The 18,937-nt window shown below is 34.3% G+C and overlaps 1 protein-coding gene across 1 annotated transcript in view; it reads left to right on the top strand.

The window, feature by feature from the left end:
- erbb4b (erb-b2 receptor tyrosine kinase 4b) overlaps nt 1-18,937 on the top strand; it is an 885,828-nt gene that overhangs the window by 749,713 nt on the left and 117,178 nt on the right. The window contains exons 17-18 of the mRNA XM_030124408.1: nt 3,174-3,306; nt 15,540-15,662. Of these exons, the coding sequence (XP_029980268.1) occupies nt 3,174-3,306; nt 15,540-15,662 (256 nt within the window). The remainder of the gene's footprint in view (nt 1-3,173; nt 3,307-15,539; nt 15,663-18,937) is intronic.

The raw sequence follows: 18,937 nt of genomic DNA, 5'->3' as shown, positions 1-18,937 counted from the left end.
ATTCAAGTTTTTAATCAGATGAATCACAGGGTTGCTGTGGATTAGTTTTGAGTACTCACGATTAAATATCATTCATTTTTAATCTATATTAATTGCGTTACATTTTGCATGAGCGAACAGACTGAGATTGGCAGATTTTTTTTTTTTTTGCTTCAATGAAGCAAAAAAATCTTGAATTAAGCAAAAAAAATCTGCCGATGGAACAAGTGAAAATGATCTCAGTAAGATTTCTTGAAAGATCTATTGTCTAAAAATAAGTTCTAATATCTCACTGAAAAGTTCATCTTTAGGTGATTATGTCTTATTTTAAGTGTGATGAGATATTTTGACTAGAAATGAGAAAAATACACTTGGTAAGATTTTGATTTTTTCCGGTGTACTTAAACAAACTGCCCAAAATGCGTTGCCAGAGACATTCAGAGTCATTCTGTACTGCAGATGGGTGAATTGCGATAAAATTTTTATTCAGGTTAATAATGAGGATGGATCAGTCTGGGTTAATTTTGACAGCTCTATTTTATACAGTACATTTATAAGGACAGTGCACAGACAGACATGCATTTGTTATAATCAAAGTTTCAGACGGTAGATTCTTTGTCCTTAAAGGCAGGTCATCTTAACTGTTCTTATATAAACTCACAGTTTGAATGGAAATGCTGTATCTGTTCATTACAGAACTGTGTGTATATTTAAATACTCTCCGGTGGATGTAATTTGTGGAGACTGTTACTAAATTGCCTGAGAAATGTATAGTGCAGTTTCTTGTTAATTAGACGTCAACTCTAAAGGCAGATACTGACCAATACCTGCAAAATATCCATCTCAAACCCACAATGGAGACTGAAATCAACTGATACAAAGTTTTTCTCTCCAAGAAGCTGCTGAGTGGGGTAACATATTACAGAGAATATGATGTGCAGTCTTGAATAACAGCCTCTTTCAGTTGATTAAGGCAGAGTCTGAGTGTACCACAGCTAAATTTGGTTCTTTTCATTACTATGTAAAAAAAAAAAAAAAAAAAAAGTGATTTCTTTCTGCTCATTCTGCAGTGAAAGTATTGGGAGCACATCAGGAAAATTATTGAGAGGCTTGATTTCAAATGACAACGTCGGTGTGGTGCTCAGAATTCACTTTGATGGTTATTTCCATGTTTTTGATCTCAGCCCGGAGTTTAATGAGAGGGTATGGAGGGATATTTGTAGCCAGATGAAGCTGGGTGGAAAAACAGACAAAAAAATGAAGGTGGAAAAGATTTATCTGCATATATTAGACATGTGTTTTTTGGTTATTTGCTTATGCATGTGGTGGAATAAACAAACACAATACCTTTTTTTTTGTTTTGTTTTTTTTTGTTTAATTTTTTTTTGTCTTCAACCTTCTTACTCCTACTCAACAATGTTGTCTATTAATGGGGTTATGACTGAGAAGGTTTCAGAAATTCATTTTTTTGGGTGTAATAGTGGACGATAAATTAACATGGAAGCCACATATTGCTTATGTAAAAAAAAAAAAAAAAAAAAGGTGTCTAGAAATATTTCTGTATTGAGTAAAGCAAAATACACTGAACAAAAATATAAACGCACCACTTTTGTTTTTGCTCCCAATTTTCATGAGCTGAACTCAAAGATCTAAAACTTTTTCTGTGTACACACAAGGTTTATTTCTCTCAAATATTGTTCACAAATCTGTTTAAATTTGTGTTAGTGAACACTTCTCCTTTGCTGAGATAATCCATCCACCTCACAGGTGTGGCATAGCAAGATGCTGATTAGACAGCATGATTATTGCACAGGTGTGCCTTAGGCTGGCCACAATAAAAGGCCACTCTAAAATGTGCAGTTTTATCACACAGCACAATACCACAGATGTCACAAGTTTTGAGGGAATATGCAATTGGCATGCTGACTTCAGGAATCTCCACCAGAGCTTTTGCCTGTGAATTGAATGTTCATTTCTCTACCATAAGCCATCTCCAAAGCTGTTTCAGAGAATTCATGAAGAAGACTGTGCGAGGAAAATGGTGGTCACACCAAATACTGACTGGTTTTCTGACGCCCCCCCGGACCTCCCACCACTGTAAAACTGCACATTTTAGAGTGGCCTTTTATTGTGGCCAGCCTAAGGTACACCTTTGCAATAATCCTGCTGTCTGATCAGCATCTTGATATGCCACACCTGTGAGGTGGATGGATTATCTCAGCAAAGGACAAAGGAGAAGTGCTCACTAACACAGATTTAGACAAATTTATGAACAATATTTTAGAGAAATAGGCCTTTTGTGTACATAGAAAAAGTTTTAGACTGTTGAGTTCAGCTCATGAAAAATGGGAGCAAAAACAAAAGTGTTGCATTTATATTTTTGTTCAGTGTATGTGTTGGATTATAAAGCAATGAGAATTTTATGTTGTTCACTTATTCTGATATGTTTGAGTTATTGTATTGAAGTATGGGCCAACACATATATGAGTAACACAAAGCCATTGTTTTTATGACAGAAAAGAGCAATAAGAATCATGTATAATGTTAATTTCAGGGAACATACAAATGAGTTGTTTATTAAATCAGGATTGTTTAAGTTTAAAGAGTTGGCTGAATTAAGGACATTGCTGATTGTGTTTAGAGCGAGAAACAGACTTTTGTTGCAAATTTGCAGAGATTATTTGTTTTAGTATCACAGGATGAAGAACATAGAGGGAGGTTTCATTTTAAACAGCAAAAGGGTAAGGACTAATGTGAAGCAAATGTGTATTTCTGTGGTGGGTGGCAGGATGTGGAATTATTTGGTAATGGAAGAGAAGAGATGTACGAATATTTTTCAGTTTAAGAGGTTGTATAAGGAAAGAATAGAGAAGCTTTATAAAAGCATGTAATGAAATAATTTAACTTATGGATGTTGGATTTGTTTTATTTGCATTGACTATCAGGTAAACTGTTTAGTGTAATAGCTGTAATGGCAACGTATCTGATGGAAGCAGAGGTTTGAAGAAAGGGGCAGGTATTATAAGTTTTCTTCATCCTGTTCCTTTCCAATCATTTAGATTAGAATGAATGAGTAAAACGAAATGAAATGAATGAACTGAAATCACCTGTTTGCATCCCCATTGCCTGCATCCTGTTCTGTGTTGATCAACTCATTTTTGCTTCGTCCTGCTCCTCCGTTTTCCTGTCTTCAGAACTCCTTTGATCGCAGCGGGGGTGATCGGTGGCCTCTTCATGGTGGTGATCATGGTGCTGAGCGTGGCAGTGTCTGTACGCCGGAAGAACATTAAGAAAAAGAGAGCCCTGCGTCGCTTCCTGGAGACAGAGGTGAGCATGCAAAGGGGGGAGGGGAAAACACAGACATGAGGAAGTGCTCACTTGTTTTTATGGAAGATAAAGTTGGCAGAAGACTGAGAGTAAGTTATTTTTATATAGCACTTACTTTACATTAGAGCAAATTGGACTCACAGTTTTTATCACCGCTAGACTTTGTCTTCAAAGTCTGGTTTTGTATAGAGCAGCCAGTGATATCAGCCAAAGAACTGTGCCATAACGGTTGAAGTGTGATGAGATGCTAGACTGTTCCATTACATGGTTATGTAAACAATACTTCTGCAATGTGTTTGACTAAAAATCATAGAACACACGCTCATAAATTTGAACAGTACTTGTGTTCTTTTATATTTTAGATTCTAGACTCACGGTAGTTGCTTTTCCATTGACCCTCAAATTGCGCGAATATAACTTTCGTATAAGTTTGCCTAATGGAAAAATGACAATTTCGCCAAAACTCTCATTTTTTGATTAAAAGTTTTTGCGCTGGCAAGAGGTGGTTTTTCGGGCGTAGTGAAATTGGTACATCATGCAAAACTGCAATGGAAAGACCTTTTTCTGCAACTAGAGTCACGTGAATTAAAAAAAACAAAAAAACAAAATGGAAGTTGGCGGACGTTACAACAAGTGAAGAAGAAGAGTTTTAAAAGAAACATGGCGCGGTATGTGTGGACACACCAGGAAACTGGATCATTTTTTAATTTAGTATGAGTTAGAGGGGTAATATATAATAATAATGAATATATCTGTAAAACAACACCATATTTACGTTCATCGGCATGTTTATGGAATGACTTCTCGTGTCATCTCACGATAATAAATAAACAAATCATTGCATTTGTGATTTAATGGAAAAGCCGACATTACACACTTCTGTTTTTTCGACATTTAGTAAATATCGGTAAAGTTTTGCGCAGATGTCCAATGGAAAAGTGATTACTGTCTTCAGTATAAATGCATTTAGCAGTGTGAACCAACATACACTCCTGATCAAAATTTGAAGACCAGTTGAAAAATTGCAAGAATTTACATTTTGCACAGTTGGATCCAAAGAAGGTTTTAAGTAGAGTTTCAAAATGCAAAAAGGAGAAATGGGAGTGAAATACTGAGTAAGCAATTTATTGAAAACAACTGTTAAACTGAAATACAGGGTGGGGAAGCAAAATTTACAATGAACATTTAGTTGTTTTTTCTCAGCAGGCACTACGTCAATTGTTTTGAAACCAAACATATACTGATGTCATAATCATACCTAACACTATTATCCATACCTTTTCAGAAACTTTTGCCCATATCAGTAATCAGGAAAGCAAACGTCAAAGAGTGTGTGATTTGCTGAATGCACTCGTCACACCAAAGGAGATTTCAAAAAGTAGTTGGAGTGTCCATAAAGACTGTTTATAATGGAAAGAAGAGAATGACTATGAGCAAAACTATTACGAGAAAGTCTGGAAGATACTAATAAAGAAGAATGGGAGAAGTTGTCACCCGAATATTTGAGGAACACTTGCGCAAGTTTCAGGAAGTGTGTGAAGGCAGTTATTGAGAAAGAAGGAGGACACATAGAATAAAAACATTTTCTATTATGTCAATTTTCTTGTGGCAAATAAATTCTCATAACTTTCAATAAACTAATTGGTCATACACTGTCTTTCAATCCCTGCCTCAAAATATTGTAAATTTTGCTTCCCCACCCTGTAAACTGTTCATCAGCTGATCAAAAGTTTCAAGATCGAAGTATTATTATTATTATTATTATTATTATTATTATTATTATTATTATTATTATTGTTATTATGGGAGTGTTTCCAGGAGGCTAGTGGGAATGTTGCTCCAAGTGGTGAAGATGGTGTTAATTCATGCAATTTTTCAACTGGTTTTAAATTTTTGATCAGGTGTGTCGTATTGATAAAATCCTACTATCTGAAGTAGACTGAACCAGGTAGACCCTCTAAACCAGGGGTGTCAAACTCATTTTAGTTCAGGGGCCACATTCAGCTAAATTTGATCTGAAGTGGGCTGAACCAGTAAAATAATAATATAATAGTATATAAATAATGTCAACTCCAAAATTTCCTCTATGTATTAGAATAAGTAAAATTAAACAATGAAAATGTTTACATCCACAAACTATCCTTTCAAACAATGTGAATAACATGAACAAACTGAATAAATAAGTGTAATTTTAACAATATTATGCTTCAGTTGATCATTTTCACATGTTCATTATAACTTACAGATCACAGCAGGTCTACAAATACACAAAATATTTAATATCAGGCGGAATATTGTTAAAATTTCACTTACTTCTCATAAGACATATTAATGACATATATATAAGTTCATATTTGTTCATGTTATTCACATTTTTTTGTGAAATTATACTTTGTTTTAGTGTAAATACATGAAAATATTTATTTGAAAATATTGCAAAGAAAGAAATTTGGAGTTGTCATTATTTATATGTTATTAAGATAGTATTTTACTGATCTGACCCACTTGAGAGTGAATTGGTCTGAATGTGGAACCTGAACTAAAAGGACTGTTAATATCTCAGTGTAGTTTTTGCATTTCACAAATTCATCCCAAGGACCGGACTGGACCCTTTGGCGGGCTGGATTTGGCCCCCGGGCCACATGTTTGACACCTGTGATCTAAACATACACAGCCTGGCCAAAGTACCACACACACACAACATAACCGTAGACCACCTTTAGCTTTGACACATTCGTTGTGGCACTGTTTCTGCCACGCAATGTTGATGCAACATCACAATAAATGTCACAACATTTATTTCTGTCCAGACTTAATTTTAGGTCAAGATCTTGTTTTGATGATGGGAGAGTCGGACTGCTGCGTAAAGTCTTCTCCAGCACATCCCAAAGATTCTCAATGGGGTTAAGTTCTGGACTCTGTGGTGGCCAATCCACGTGTGAAAATGATGTCTCATGGTCCCTGAGCTGCTCCTTCACAAGCCTGCTGAGCCTGCTGAATCTTGGCATTGTCCAATATTTATGCTCTGTAGCAAAACTGATGGTTGTTAAAGAAATGAGAAGCTACTCACTGCATCATGTAGGGTTTTATTTATCTGATGGAAGGCTCATAACTATTTGTTTAGTTAAATCCACATGGGAGTTTTTTTTGACCAGGCTGTGTATATTAAGACATGACATGAAGCTGAAAACTACAGGTATGAATAAACACAACAATCTAGAGCAGGGGTGTCAAACTCATTTTAGTTCAGGGGCCACATTCAGCAAAATTTGATCTGCAGTGGGCCGAACCAGTAAAAATTACATAATAATATATAAATAATGTCAACTCCAAACTTTTCTCTATGTTTTAGAGCAAAAAAAAAAACAAAATTTACATTATGAAAAGGTTTACATCTACAAACTATCCTTTCAAAAGATGTGAATAACATGAACAAACTGAAAAAATAAGTGTAATTTTTTACAATATTCAGTTTCAGTTTATCATTTACACATGTACATTATGACTTACAGATCAGTGTATCTGTGACAAATACAAAAAACATTTAATATCAGGCAGAATATTACAAAATTACATAATAATATATAAATAATGTCAACTCCAAACTTTTCTCTATGTTTTAGAGCAAAAAAAAAAAAATTTTACATTATGAAAAGGTTTACATCTACAAACTATCCTTTCAAAAGATGTGAATAACATGAACAAACTGAAAAAATAAGTGTAATTTTTTACAATATTCAGTTTCAGTTTATCATTTACACATGTACATTATAACATACAGATCAGTTTATCTGTGACAAATACACAAAACATTTAATATCACGCAGAATCTTGTTAAAATTGTACTTACTTCTCCTGAAACATTTAAGGTTGTTCATATTTGTTCAGGCTATTCACATTTTTTGCGCAACTATATTTTGTTTTAGTGTAAATACATGAAAATATTTACTTTTACAAAGAGAAAAATAGGGAGTTGTCATTATTTTTATGTTATTATAATAGTATTTGACTGGTCTGACCCACTTGAGATTGAATTGGTCTGAATGTGGAACTCGAACTAAAAGGATTGTTAATATCTTAGTGTAATTTTTGCATTTCACAAATTCATCCCAAGGGCCGGACTGGACCCTTTGGCAGGCCGGATTTGGCCCCCGGGCCGCATGTTTGACACCTGTGATCTAGAGATATGGTTTTGGTACCAAAGATTTGGACACTGCTAAAAGAGCTGAAGTCAGCTGCTTATTCAGCTAAGTAGGTAGCTCACTTCAATGGCAATTTGACCAGCATCCATTCAACTTTGGCCAGCCAACAGTAGAACTTACATTAAGGTGCTTTTTTTAAGTTTCTTGGTTGAAGTGGATGGAGGAAGCAGCAGGTTGCATTGGCCTTTAATAGTGAACTCAGCTGTTGTTGAATTCGAAAAGGTCCTTGAATTTCTTGGAGAGAAATGCATCTGTGATTCATATCCTGTAATCACAAGGAATGCAGATATGTTTGTGTACCTCATCTTAAATCTGGGTTTATGGGAAATTAATGATGAATTAATGACTTTTTCTTCACAGCACATTTCCACAAGAAGGTCTGTCCATTTGTGTGTGTGTTTTTTTTTCTTTCTATATTATGTTTAAATTACAGTGTCTCAGGGATGGTTTGTCAGAATGTCTTCAACAGTGGCACAAATGTTTACTGAAAAGACGATTCATTTAGGTCAGCGTTTCCCAAAGAGTGGATTGGGACCCAAAAATGGGTAGTGGAACTGGGTCACATGACTTGGTAGTATTAAATCAGTGGTTTTCAACCTTGGGGTCGGGACCCCACGTGGGGTCGCCTGGAATTCAAATGGGGTCACCTGAAATTTCTAGTAATTGATGAAAAATTAAAACTTACTAATAAAAATTTACATTAAATAGTCTAAAATTAACGTTTATTTGCGACATAGTATAGCAACTATTACACGATCAAAAACAAATTAATTTTAGGAAACAAAATGTCTCCATTTTGAATGTCTGGGATCATCTGAAATTTTCTTATAATTCATAAAAAAAATTAAAAAGTTAAAACTTACTAATAAAAATGTACATTATATAGCCTAAATGTTGCCTAAAATTAACGTTTATCGACAACATAGTATAGGAAACTATTACACAATCAAAACAAATTAATTTACCCCCCCTCCCCAATAAAAAAAGTCTCTGTTTTGAATGTCTGGGGTCGCCTGAAATTTGTGATGTTAAAATGGGGTCACGAGCCAAAAAAGGTTGGGAACCACTGTATTAAATACTCTGCTATGGTATGTCAGTTCATTTTTCTAAATAAAACAGAAGAAGAGTGTTGTGTTTTGCTTCACTGGTTGAACTATCAGCTTCTCAATCTGTTTTTGGTGCATTTATTTATATTTACCTTTGATCAATACACCACTTTTCCACCTCTGCCAAGTGTGAAAACTTGTCAATTTTTTTTTAGCATTTCCACACTGATTTTTTTAAAAGATGCAAATAAAAATATCAGGATGGAAACAAACCCTTTGTCTTGTGACAGTGGAAAAGTCGATGTGTTTATTTGTGTGCACTTGATTTTTTTGTCTGTCTGCTGGTTGTTGGTGTTGGTGTTGGGAGCAAAAATTACTTTTAAGGATTAGATGCCATTGCTGATCAAATGTTAACTATGGGGTAAAAGGTTGCTGTCAAACTATCTGTGTGCATAAAATAGAAATGTGTGCAAATTAGTCTATAGTTGTGCAAAAAATAAATGTTTGTAAACTCTTGAATGAGTTCAGTCATACATAAAATGTAATGTGTGTATTTCAGAGGTAGGTAATATTGGATCTACCTGTTCACTTAACACATGTGATTCCACTAATTATCCCATCGACCTCGATTAGGAGTTGTGCTCATCAGTGTTGGTTCAGTAAACAGGTTTTAACCAAGGTTATAATAGTTTTGGATTTTTCATTATAGTTTAGTTTTAGTTTTTTTAGTATCTTTTCTCTTCTTCGCTGTCATATTCAAATAAATCCCATATAGGACTCTGCTGGTTTCTCCGAACTTTAGTCTCCATGTTTCCAGGTAGAGTGGGGACGAGAAGCCGACTCTAAACCACAAGTGACGAGATGTGTCGGACCGTGAAGCGACGTATGGTGCCAGCAGCTAAAATTGCTAGAGGGAAATAAATCAATTTCGTGTCAATCCAATGTTGACAAAGACAAAAACTCAGGGAATTTTTTCCATCATTTTTATACGTTTTAGTTTTGTAAGCATATAATATAGTTTCAGTTATCTTTTTTTCTTTTAATTATAGTTTTTATTTATTTCAGTTAACGAAAATGTTTTTTCAATTCTAGTTTTTGTCATTTCGTTAGTTTTCGTTAAGGATAATAACCTTGGTTGGAATACATGGCAGGACTATGACTTGATGAACCTTGGATTACCCACCTCTGGTGTATTTTATCTTCCAGAGTACAAATGAATAAGTTTTGACAATAATTACAAACACGAAATGCAACATTATGATTGCGTTTTCTCCATTACGAATACTACTGTCAAAAATATGTCACCACTTCACAGGCATTATTTATCAAGCAGAAGATACATGGATTCCATAGATAGTGCATTCATTCAGGTTCCTTCTCTGTGGTCAGAACAGTGTACAAATGGTTTGATTTGACATGATTTCGTTCTTTGTCTTCGTCGGCCATCCTCCACAGTCATCCTGCCCAATCTTTGCTTGATTTTTCCACAGAAAGGGAACCTGAACTCTTGTGCAGTCTGTGGAATTAATGTACCCTCTGCTTGATAAAAAATGACTGTGAAGTGGTGACATATTTTGGACAGTAGAGTCATGTTGGTGAATTTGTGTTCATAATAGAGAAAGCACAATCGTTAAGTCGCATTTCGTGTTTGTCATTATTATCAAACTTTTTCATTCGTATTTTGACTGATAAAATACACACAAAACATTTTATGTACGATTGAACTCATTCAAGAAGTTACAAATATTTATTTCTACACAACCATAGAATAATATACGCATATGTGTCCTATGCACACGCCTACAGTCAAGGAAAAAAATTATTATCAAAAGTCATCAAAAACAATGGTTATGCAATCAACTACTAACTCCTGTGTGTATCATGTGCCTAAAACAGACAGAAAAGAAAACATGGAATGCCTAAAAGTAGGAATGTCCAATATTGGCTTTTTTGCCAAAAACCAATATGCCGATATTGTCCAACGCTTAATTTCCGATTCCGATATCTACCGATACCACTGCAGATATATGTGGGATATTAAACTAATTTTAGGTAACCTCGCATATCTCCTGTCATGGAATTAACACATCATGCCTAATTTTATTGTGATGCTCCATTGGATGCATTCTCAAATGCAACAAGGCTTTCAAAATGTAAACACTGTCTGTGCAAAGAATACATACTTCAACTTAAGTTGTGGAAAAAATGCCATATTTATTTCTTTTCTCTCCCTCCCTCTATGAGTCTATTACAGTGTGGCAACTCTACTGTACAATTTTGAAAACTGCATATTTCTTTCAGCTACAAACAATACTTCATTTACGCGTCAGTAAATGCCGGTGAAATCAAGGCATTATTTTATCGGTTTTAATGATTGGCAAAAAAACGATAATGATATTCACTGATATTACATTTTTATATTAATATCGGGCCAATAATATCGGACATCCCTATTTAAAAGCACTGTTTTTGTCAGTACAGTGCCATAAATTTTGACGTAAGAACTGGAGTGATTTTGGTTATTATCAAGAAAACATGGAAAATGGATAGATATCAGCTCTGAAATTAAACTACTATGAGCTATTTTTGTTGTTATCATTATATTTGTCCAAATAAATGTACCTTTACTTGTATCAGGCATTAAAATGAACAAGAAATTGAAGAAAACAAAGATGGTCTATTTTGACAGCTTTCTTACCCTATAGTTACCACATGTTGGTTTTTGGGTTTGTCCTTCATCAGGAAGCAAAGTACTTTTTTTTCAACTTACAGTAAAAATATACATGTTACTGAAAGTTTAGGTCATGAGGAAAGCACTTTGGTTCTTCTTTTGGTGTTGAGTTGAGAAGGTTTGGCACTATATTGATTTTAACTCTATTTTAATTAGCACCAAACTGAAGTGGCTTATATTTTGTATTCTAAATATTCCAAAAAATGTACGTGTATTCTGTTCCTCCCTGACACTGCATGCATTTCAGTTTGTTTAGTGTAAGTGAGTGTGTGTACTGTATTTATATATAGGACATAAGCTGAGGACATATTACAGAAAAGAAGAAAAAGAATGAAATAAGTGAAAAAGAAACAGATGTCATTGTCTGCAGATGTGACTGAAGGTTAAAAAAAAAAAATTCAGAGGCTCAGGTGTCGATTTGCCATAGTATATTGTACAGAAAAGTTCTTTAGAAAATAGTAAGGGACCATAATATCATAAGAACATAAAGTGCTTTTCCTTTGTTATAAAACCAGAAAAGTACATCATCTAATGCACTTGTCCATAACCAGAATAAGATCCTATTTCAGTGGCTTTTCTCTCTTCAGAACCTACAAGTGGCAGTGAAGTGTGTTTGATGGTAGGTACTATAATGACAAACCGGCAGAGCACTGATATGGATTATTATTATACTTTTCCCACATATCATATATGCTGTAGACACTTCTATATTACTTATATTACCCAGATCAACCCCTTATGTATAATGTTCTTGGTTTCTTCGTTCAGACACTGTAACATCTATTATTTACAAGCATTCTCACTCTAGATTCAATAGTTAATAAAAATTTTCTGAGCAGAGACCTTTACTTAATATAAAAAGAGAGTGCGTTTCAAGCTGTGAAGAGTAATCTAATCTTTATTTATCAGACCTTTAATAAATGTAAGTTTTTGTTTGTTTTTTCTGCAGAGTAATGAAATGTAGAGAAGAGGTAGAATTCATCAGTAAAATCATAAGCTGATAATATAACATGGTCCTTCTCTTACAAAATCATTAACTTTGGCAGAGTTGCTCAAAAAGTTACCAAAGTCAGAGTTTCTATATTTGCTCTTTAATCACCACAGTTTACAAAGTGTCATCATTATAGTCTTTGCAGTGTCACCAATATGGCTACCATATCGATAAAGCAGTAAATTAGGCTGGTCATTACTTTCATCACATCCCATTTTAGATATTTTAGTCATCAGTTGTGAGCATAGTAAAAATGTATTCTAATAGGTTAAAAAGTCGTCATGGACAGAACGCTTTGAAACTACAGTAGGTTATAAATACAGTGTGAAAAAAGGTCTCATTAGCATATTTTATTTCACTAATCACACAAGAAATGAAGGCAAAGTCAAACACCAGTCCCAATTAGCTTCAATATTTGCCAGAATCTTTCTCCAGTTCAGACAGTAGAATGTGATATTTATCTGAGCTATAGATTTCAATAGTTCAAATTGAATAGTTGACCTGTTGTCAGTTTATCAGTTGTGGTTGCCAATAAGTATTGCTGCAGATGCACAGTGGTGGAATGACTGATGCTCAGCATCATGGATAGAACTCTGGTGCTCTGACCAGATCAAGATGTCTGTCTAAACAGCGATGTGGATATGATTTTGTTTGTAAATAAAGGGACTGGATGTTACTCGAGGATGATTAGAAAAGATTGTTAGCTCATATGTTGAGTAGGAAAGAGAAGTTAATATTGTTTTTGTTGGTTTTTTGTATGGTTTTGTCTTGTTTTGTTTTGTTTAATAGGTTTGTTGTGTAATTTGTTTTTTTGTAATGTGTTTGTGTGGTTTTTTTTATGTCTAAGTACATTGTAGAAGCCAATAACGTAATAACGACTGATAACGTAATAACGACTGATAACGTAATAACGGCTGAGAACGTAATAAATTTGCGATTTTTAAAATTTAATAGGCCAATAATACAAAAACTGGCCAATAACGTAATAAAGTCCTGAACAGATAACGTAGTAACTTTTGGCCACTAACAGAATAACTTATTACATTATTGGCCTGGTAAAAAAAAAATAAAAAATTCTTTGCAAATGTTATAACTGAGTCAGAGAGAAAGAGAGAGAGAGAGAGAGAGAGAGAGAGAGAGAGAGGTTTTATCACAGTTATATCTAAGAAATGAGATTTTGATACAGTGATATCAATATATTATTATGTTATTGGCTCAGTTATTACATTTGCAAAAAAAAACATTTTTTTACCAGGCCAATAACATAAAAACTGGCCAATAACATAATAAAAGTCCTGAACCAATAACGTAATAACTTTTGGCCACTAACAGGATAACTTATTACGTTATTGGCCTGGTAAAAAAAAAAAAAAAAAATTCTTTGCAAATGTAATAACTCAGTCAGAGAGAGAGAGAGAGATTTTATCACAGTTATATCTAATAAATGAAACTTTAATACAGTGATATCAATTTATTATTACGTTATTGGCTCAGTTATTACATTTACAAAAAAATTTTTTTTACCAGGCCAATAACGTAATAACCAGCCAATAATGTAATAAGTTATTACATTATAGGCCAAAAGTTATTGGTTCAGGACTTTTATTACGTTATTGGTCAGTTATTACATTATTGGCCTATTGCATTTTAAAAACTTCAAATTTATTACGTTACCAGCCGTTATTATGTTATCAGTCGTTATTACGTTATTGGCTTCTACATATATGTTTGTGCAAATGTATAATTTGATAAAAAGCAGAAAAAAAATGTTGAGTCGGAAATCTTAGCTCAGTCATGGAATTGTATTCTGCTTTAAGTGGACCCATAAATTTGCCATTTTGCAGATTTTCATCCAGGCTTGTAGGCTTGATCCCCAGTTTGAGTGGATTTACTCTCAAATTGTTTTTACATGTGGTGTATTTTTTTAAGTGCATCTGTAGTATCTGGGTTCATAGTTTCAGCACCATGGACAGCTCCAGTGTGCTGTTCCTGCCACATAGCTTCAACATCTTCAGCACCACTGCAGCTGGACAGCTCCCAGCCCACAGAACAGCATTCAGCGTTGCATTTATGTATGTGCGGATAATTTTTAAGACATCTGTATTGTCTCGTGTGAGCGTGTGGCCCCCGACCCATCTTGTTTCCGCCCCGCAGAAGCTGATTTGTTCTTCCATTTAAATGAAGAATGGCTATTGTTTTTAATCAAATGGTAACCACCAGCCTGAGGGACAGAAGCTGCCGACCACAGCAGGGCTGATTTACACGGCCTGTGTTTTCTTCTCTCTACCCCTCCCCTCTCTCTAAGCTTTCACTCTTTTTCTAATTTCTTTTTATATTGCTCCCTCTCTTATGCTTATGCGCCCTTTGACTAATTCTGCTGCCCACTTCTCCATCGCTGTTTTCTTCTTTACACCGTACTTATCCCTCTCTATACCGCTCCTCATATAATCATCATCTCCGTCTTGCTCTTTCATCCACTCGTTCTTCCACTTGAGCAGTAATGAGACAACAAAAGTGTCAACTCCTCTTCAGGCTCAGCAATTATCCACCTCCCCAACCTCTTTCTCTCACTCTTTGTCCAACTCTTTTCTTCTTCTTATGCATTTAAATATCGCAGTTGTGATCTTGAAAGGCCAAAAGCACTAGAGTATCTGGATATAGTCAAAAATGTCATTGTAACCCTGATGCCACTCTTTTACTCTCTTTCACTCACTCTGAATTATGCATTTTTCCAGGAGAATTCTTAATAAAGATTGCCAAGTTGCAAAGTAATTGCTTTAATCGGGTACAATAAATATTGAGTTCGAATGACGCTATTTTAAGACACAATTCTTATTTAAAAGAGTACTTCATTTGACTCATCATTGCAAGTAATTTCTCTGTGATTGCTGTTCCATTGTGATAAAAGCTGAATTTCACAGCATGATTTTTGGAAATTAGGTCACTGTTTTTTGGAGGCAGCTCTTTTCATGACACAATCTAATTAGATAATGCCAATAAAATGTACTTTTTATTTGAGCGTCTTATGACATGTTAGGTGGCAGTCAACTAGGATTAGTTAATTGAATTTACATGGGCATTAATTTTTTTATGTTAACATCTCATATCCCAAAATATAATATATATAAACATTATTTTAGTGTTTAACTCATCTTTTGTCTGCTTTTTAGGGGGACTGTTACGACATCATTCTCACTGTTGCTAGGCTTCATTATGGGCTTTTCTAACTGGGGGTCTTCTCTGTTTTTTGCATGTGGTTTTAGCTGGTGGAGCCTTTAACACCTAGCGGGACAGCACCTAACCAAGCCCAGCTTCGCATCCTCAAGGAGACAGAACTGAAAAGGATCAAGATTCTTGGCTCGGGAGCTTTTGGAACTGTTTACAAGGTAGAACAAATGCACATAATTGACATTTAATCATTTCATGCATACTGGTCAATACAGTGGACAGCTATTCTACAGCTGTTCTTTCATATATTCATGGATTTTGTTGTTTTAGTTTCATATCAGCCAACACAGTGGACACTTATGCACCATCTCATACACTTACAATTCATACAATTACTATAACTTTGCTGTTCTTGATCTGCAGTAACATGTTTGACTGTAAATCAATTGCTAGTTGTTATTAGACTGGAATTAACAGTTTTCTTAAAAGTTTTTTTTTTTTTTTTTTGTATATTATCTCCATGAAGCGAGTAACAACTAGTATTAGGGTATGTTAAAATGTGACAAAAACATCAGATTAGCTGTATTAAAAATGTTTCCATTGCATAGTTTTCACACTATATCACTTTCTGTTATTGCGTTTTAACCCTTTCATGCATAGTGGTCACTACAGTGGACAGTTATTCAAAACTGTTGTATATCCATGGGTTTTGTTGTTTTAGTTTCATATCAACCAACACAGTGGAAGCTTATGCATCAGCTCATACACTGACATTCATACCATTACTGTAACTATGCTATTCTTGATAAACCAGATCTGCACTGACATGTTTAAGTGAGAAGTCAGTTGTTAATTGTTAGATTTTTTTTTTTTTTTTTTTTTTGCATATTATCTCCGTGAAGTAATAACTAACATTAGAATATGTTAAATGTGAGAAAACATCAGATTAGCAGCATTAAAAATGTTTTTATTTCATTGCTTTCGTATCACTTTCTGATATTGGGATTTAACCACGTTTCTTTACTTCAAAAATGTAATGCACGGACATTTTTGTAACTCAATGAAAAAAAAAAAAAAAAATCAATTGCATTGTTTTTTTCATGCCCAAGGAAGAACAAAAACACTCAAGAAATTTTTTTTTGACTTAGGTTCTTATAATTCATGCATGAAAGGGTTAAATACATGTTTCTTTGCTTCTAAAATTAGTGAAGTGGACATTTTTGGAACTCCATAAAAAATAGGGTCATTAAAAAAATTTCAATCACATTGTTTTTTTCATGCCTAAAGAAGAATATAAACACTCAGGAAAAAAATCTTGACTAAGGTTCTCATAATTCATGCATCAAAGGGTTAATCATTTCCTCTACATGTGTTTTGGTTGCATTGTGTCTGTATTGGTGTTGGTATTGCTCCAAATAAACTGAAATTCTACATCTGAGATCATGAAGTGCGACCTAAAAATGAGGAAGATGAGGAAGACAGATAGCAGGATTATTAATGACAGGAAATGAGATGGAAAGCTTGAGGCGGGGGATGAAGAGAATAAGTAATAGCAGACATTGAGACCCCTGGGGTAACAGTGAAATAAGAGCTAGCTAAGGTCACCAGCAGTGTGATGATGGGTTGGGGAGAGATGGAAAAAGACACCGCTGAAATTAGAAGGAACAGACTTTGTCTCAGTGAAGTCATGGTCAGACTTCTTTTCCATCCATCCCTTCACATTACAGCTCATTTCTGGGTCAGAGGAGCACAGATGTCATTTTCTAAAGTAACATCTAGAACATTCCTCTGGGTGATTTCCAGCCTCTTCTGTGTAGCTCGGGATATACTGTTCAGTCATTCCAGGGTCCCATAGGTGAGCCCCAAGATCCACACCACTTTCCTTAGCATCCCAGAAGCGATCAGAGAGGCACTTCAAAACCCCTCTCTTCATTCCTGAGATGTTGTTTCAGTCGTTCAATGGAGAAATCTCATTTCAGCAGCTTGATTGCATGATCTTTACATTACAGACTCAACCTATACCTTCTGTCCAACACTGACGTCTAATGTGTAAATTGTCCCTGAAATACGTCACCTCAGACATATGATGAAGGTGAAGGTGTCCTATGGAACTGGGGCGGGCAATTAATTTTCTTATGGGGCCACATGAGAAGAAACTTTGACACAGTGGAAAAAATCTAAATCTTACCAAGTGTATTTTTTTCCATTTCTAGTCAAAATATCTTATTGCACTTAAAATAAGTATAATCACCTAAAGAGCAACTTTTCAGTGAGATATAAGAACTTATTTTTAGACAATGGATCTTGACAATTTTATTTCAAGAAATCTTACTAAGATACTTTTTACAATAGAGGTAAAAAAAAAAAAAAAGAACTGAGATATGGAAACAAATAAAGCTGAAAAGATTTATGACTGTTCATGTAGAGTTAATGTGGAGGTGGTTTTGCACATTTTGTTGCACATAATGTTTTCTGAACATTCATTAAATAGTTGTATTCTTATGGAACTATATTATGTGCTTCACATGTTTATTTTATAACTGTATTATTTCATTTATCATTTTTATACAGATATATATTGAGCAGAGCTGCAGGTGTATTGGTCCGGCCCTCAAAAACTGCACTGGAAAAAATCAAAATCTTACCGAGTGTATTTTACTCATTTCTAGTCAAAATACAGGGTGTCCCATAAGTCTCCATACATAGGAGACATAATACATATGGTTCTAACATGTATTTCTTTATATTTCTTCTTTATAGTTCTTCAGCAGAGGAGGACACGCATTGAAATGTCTTCCCGACAAAATGGCAGTCATATAGAGCATATTATATAAATAAAAATGGTTTATGTCAAGAAACGTTTATTTTTCCTATGTATGGAGACTTATGGGACACCCTGTATTTCATCACACTTAAGAAAAAAAGACGTAATCACCTAAAGAATAACTTCTCAGTGAGATATAATAACTTATTATTAGACAATAGATGCTGAAAATCTTATCTCAAGAAATCTTACCAAGGTCATTTTCATTTGTTCCACTGGCAGATTTTTTTTTTTTTTTGCTTGAATTAAGCAAAAAAAAAAATCTGCCGATGGAACAAGTAAAAATTATCTTGGTAAGATTTCTTGAAATAAGATTTAGAAGATCTATTTTCTAAAAAAAAAAAAAAAAGTTCTTATAACAAACTGAAAAGTTACTCTTTAGGTGATTATGTCTTATTTTAAGTGTGATGAGATATTTTGACTAGAAATGAGAAAAATACACTTGGTAAGATTTCATTTTTTTTCCAGTGCACACCTGTATCTCGGCTCAATATATATCTGTATAAAAACAGTGAATAAAATAATACAATGATTCAATGAACATGTGGAGCACATAATATAGCTCCATAAGAATACAACTATTTAACGAATATTCACAAAAGCATTATGTGCAACAAAATGTGCAAAAGCAGCTCCACATTAACTCTACATGAAAATCTATAAATGCGT

The sequence above is a fragment of the Sphaeramia orbicularis genome, chromosome 21 (genome assembly GCF_902148855.1).
Source record: "Sphaeramia orbicularis chromosome 21, fSphaOr1.1, whole genome shotgun sequence".
NCBI classification, from domain to species: domain Eukaryota; kingdom Metazoa; phylum Chordata; class Actinopteri; order Kurtiformes; family Apogonidae; genus Sphaeramia; species Sphaeramia orbicularis.
Note: the sequence above shows the minus strand (reverse complement) of the source record. Positions and strands in the feature narration are given on the sequence as shown.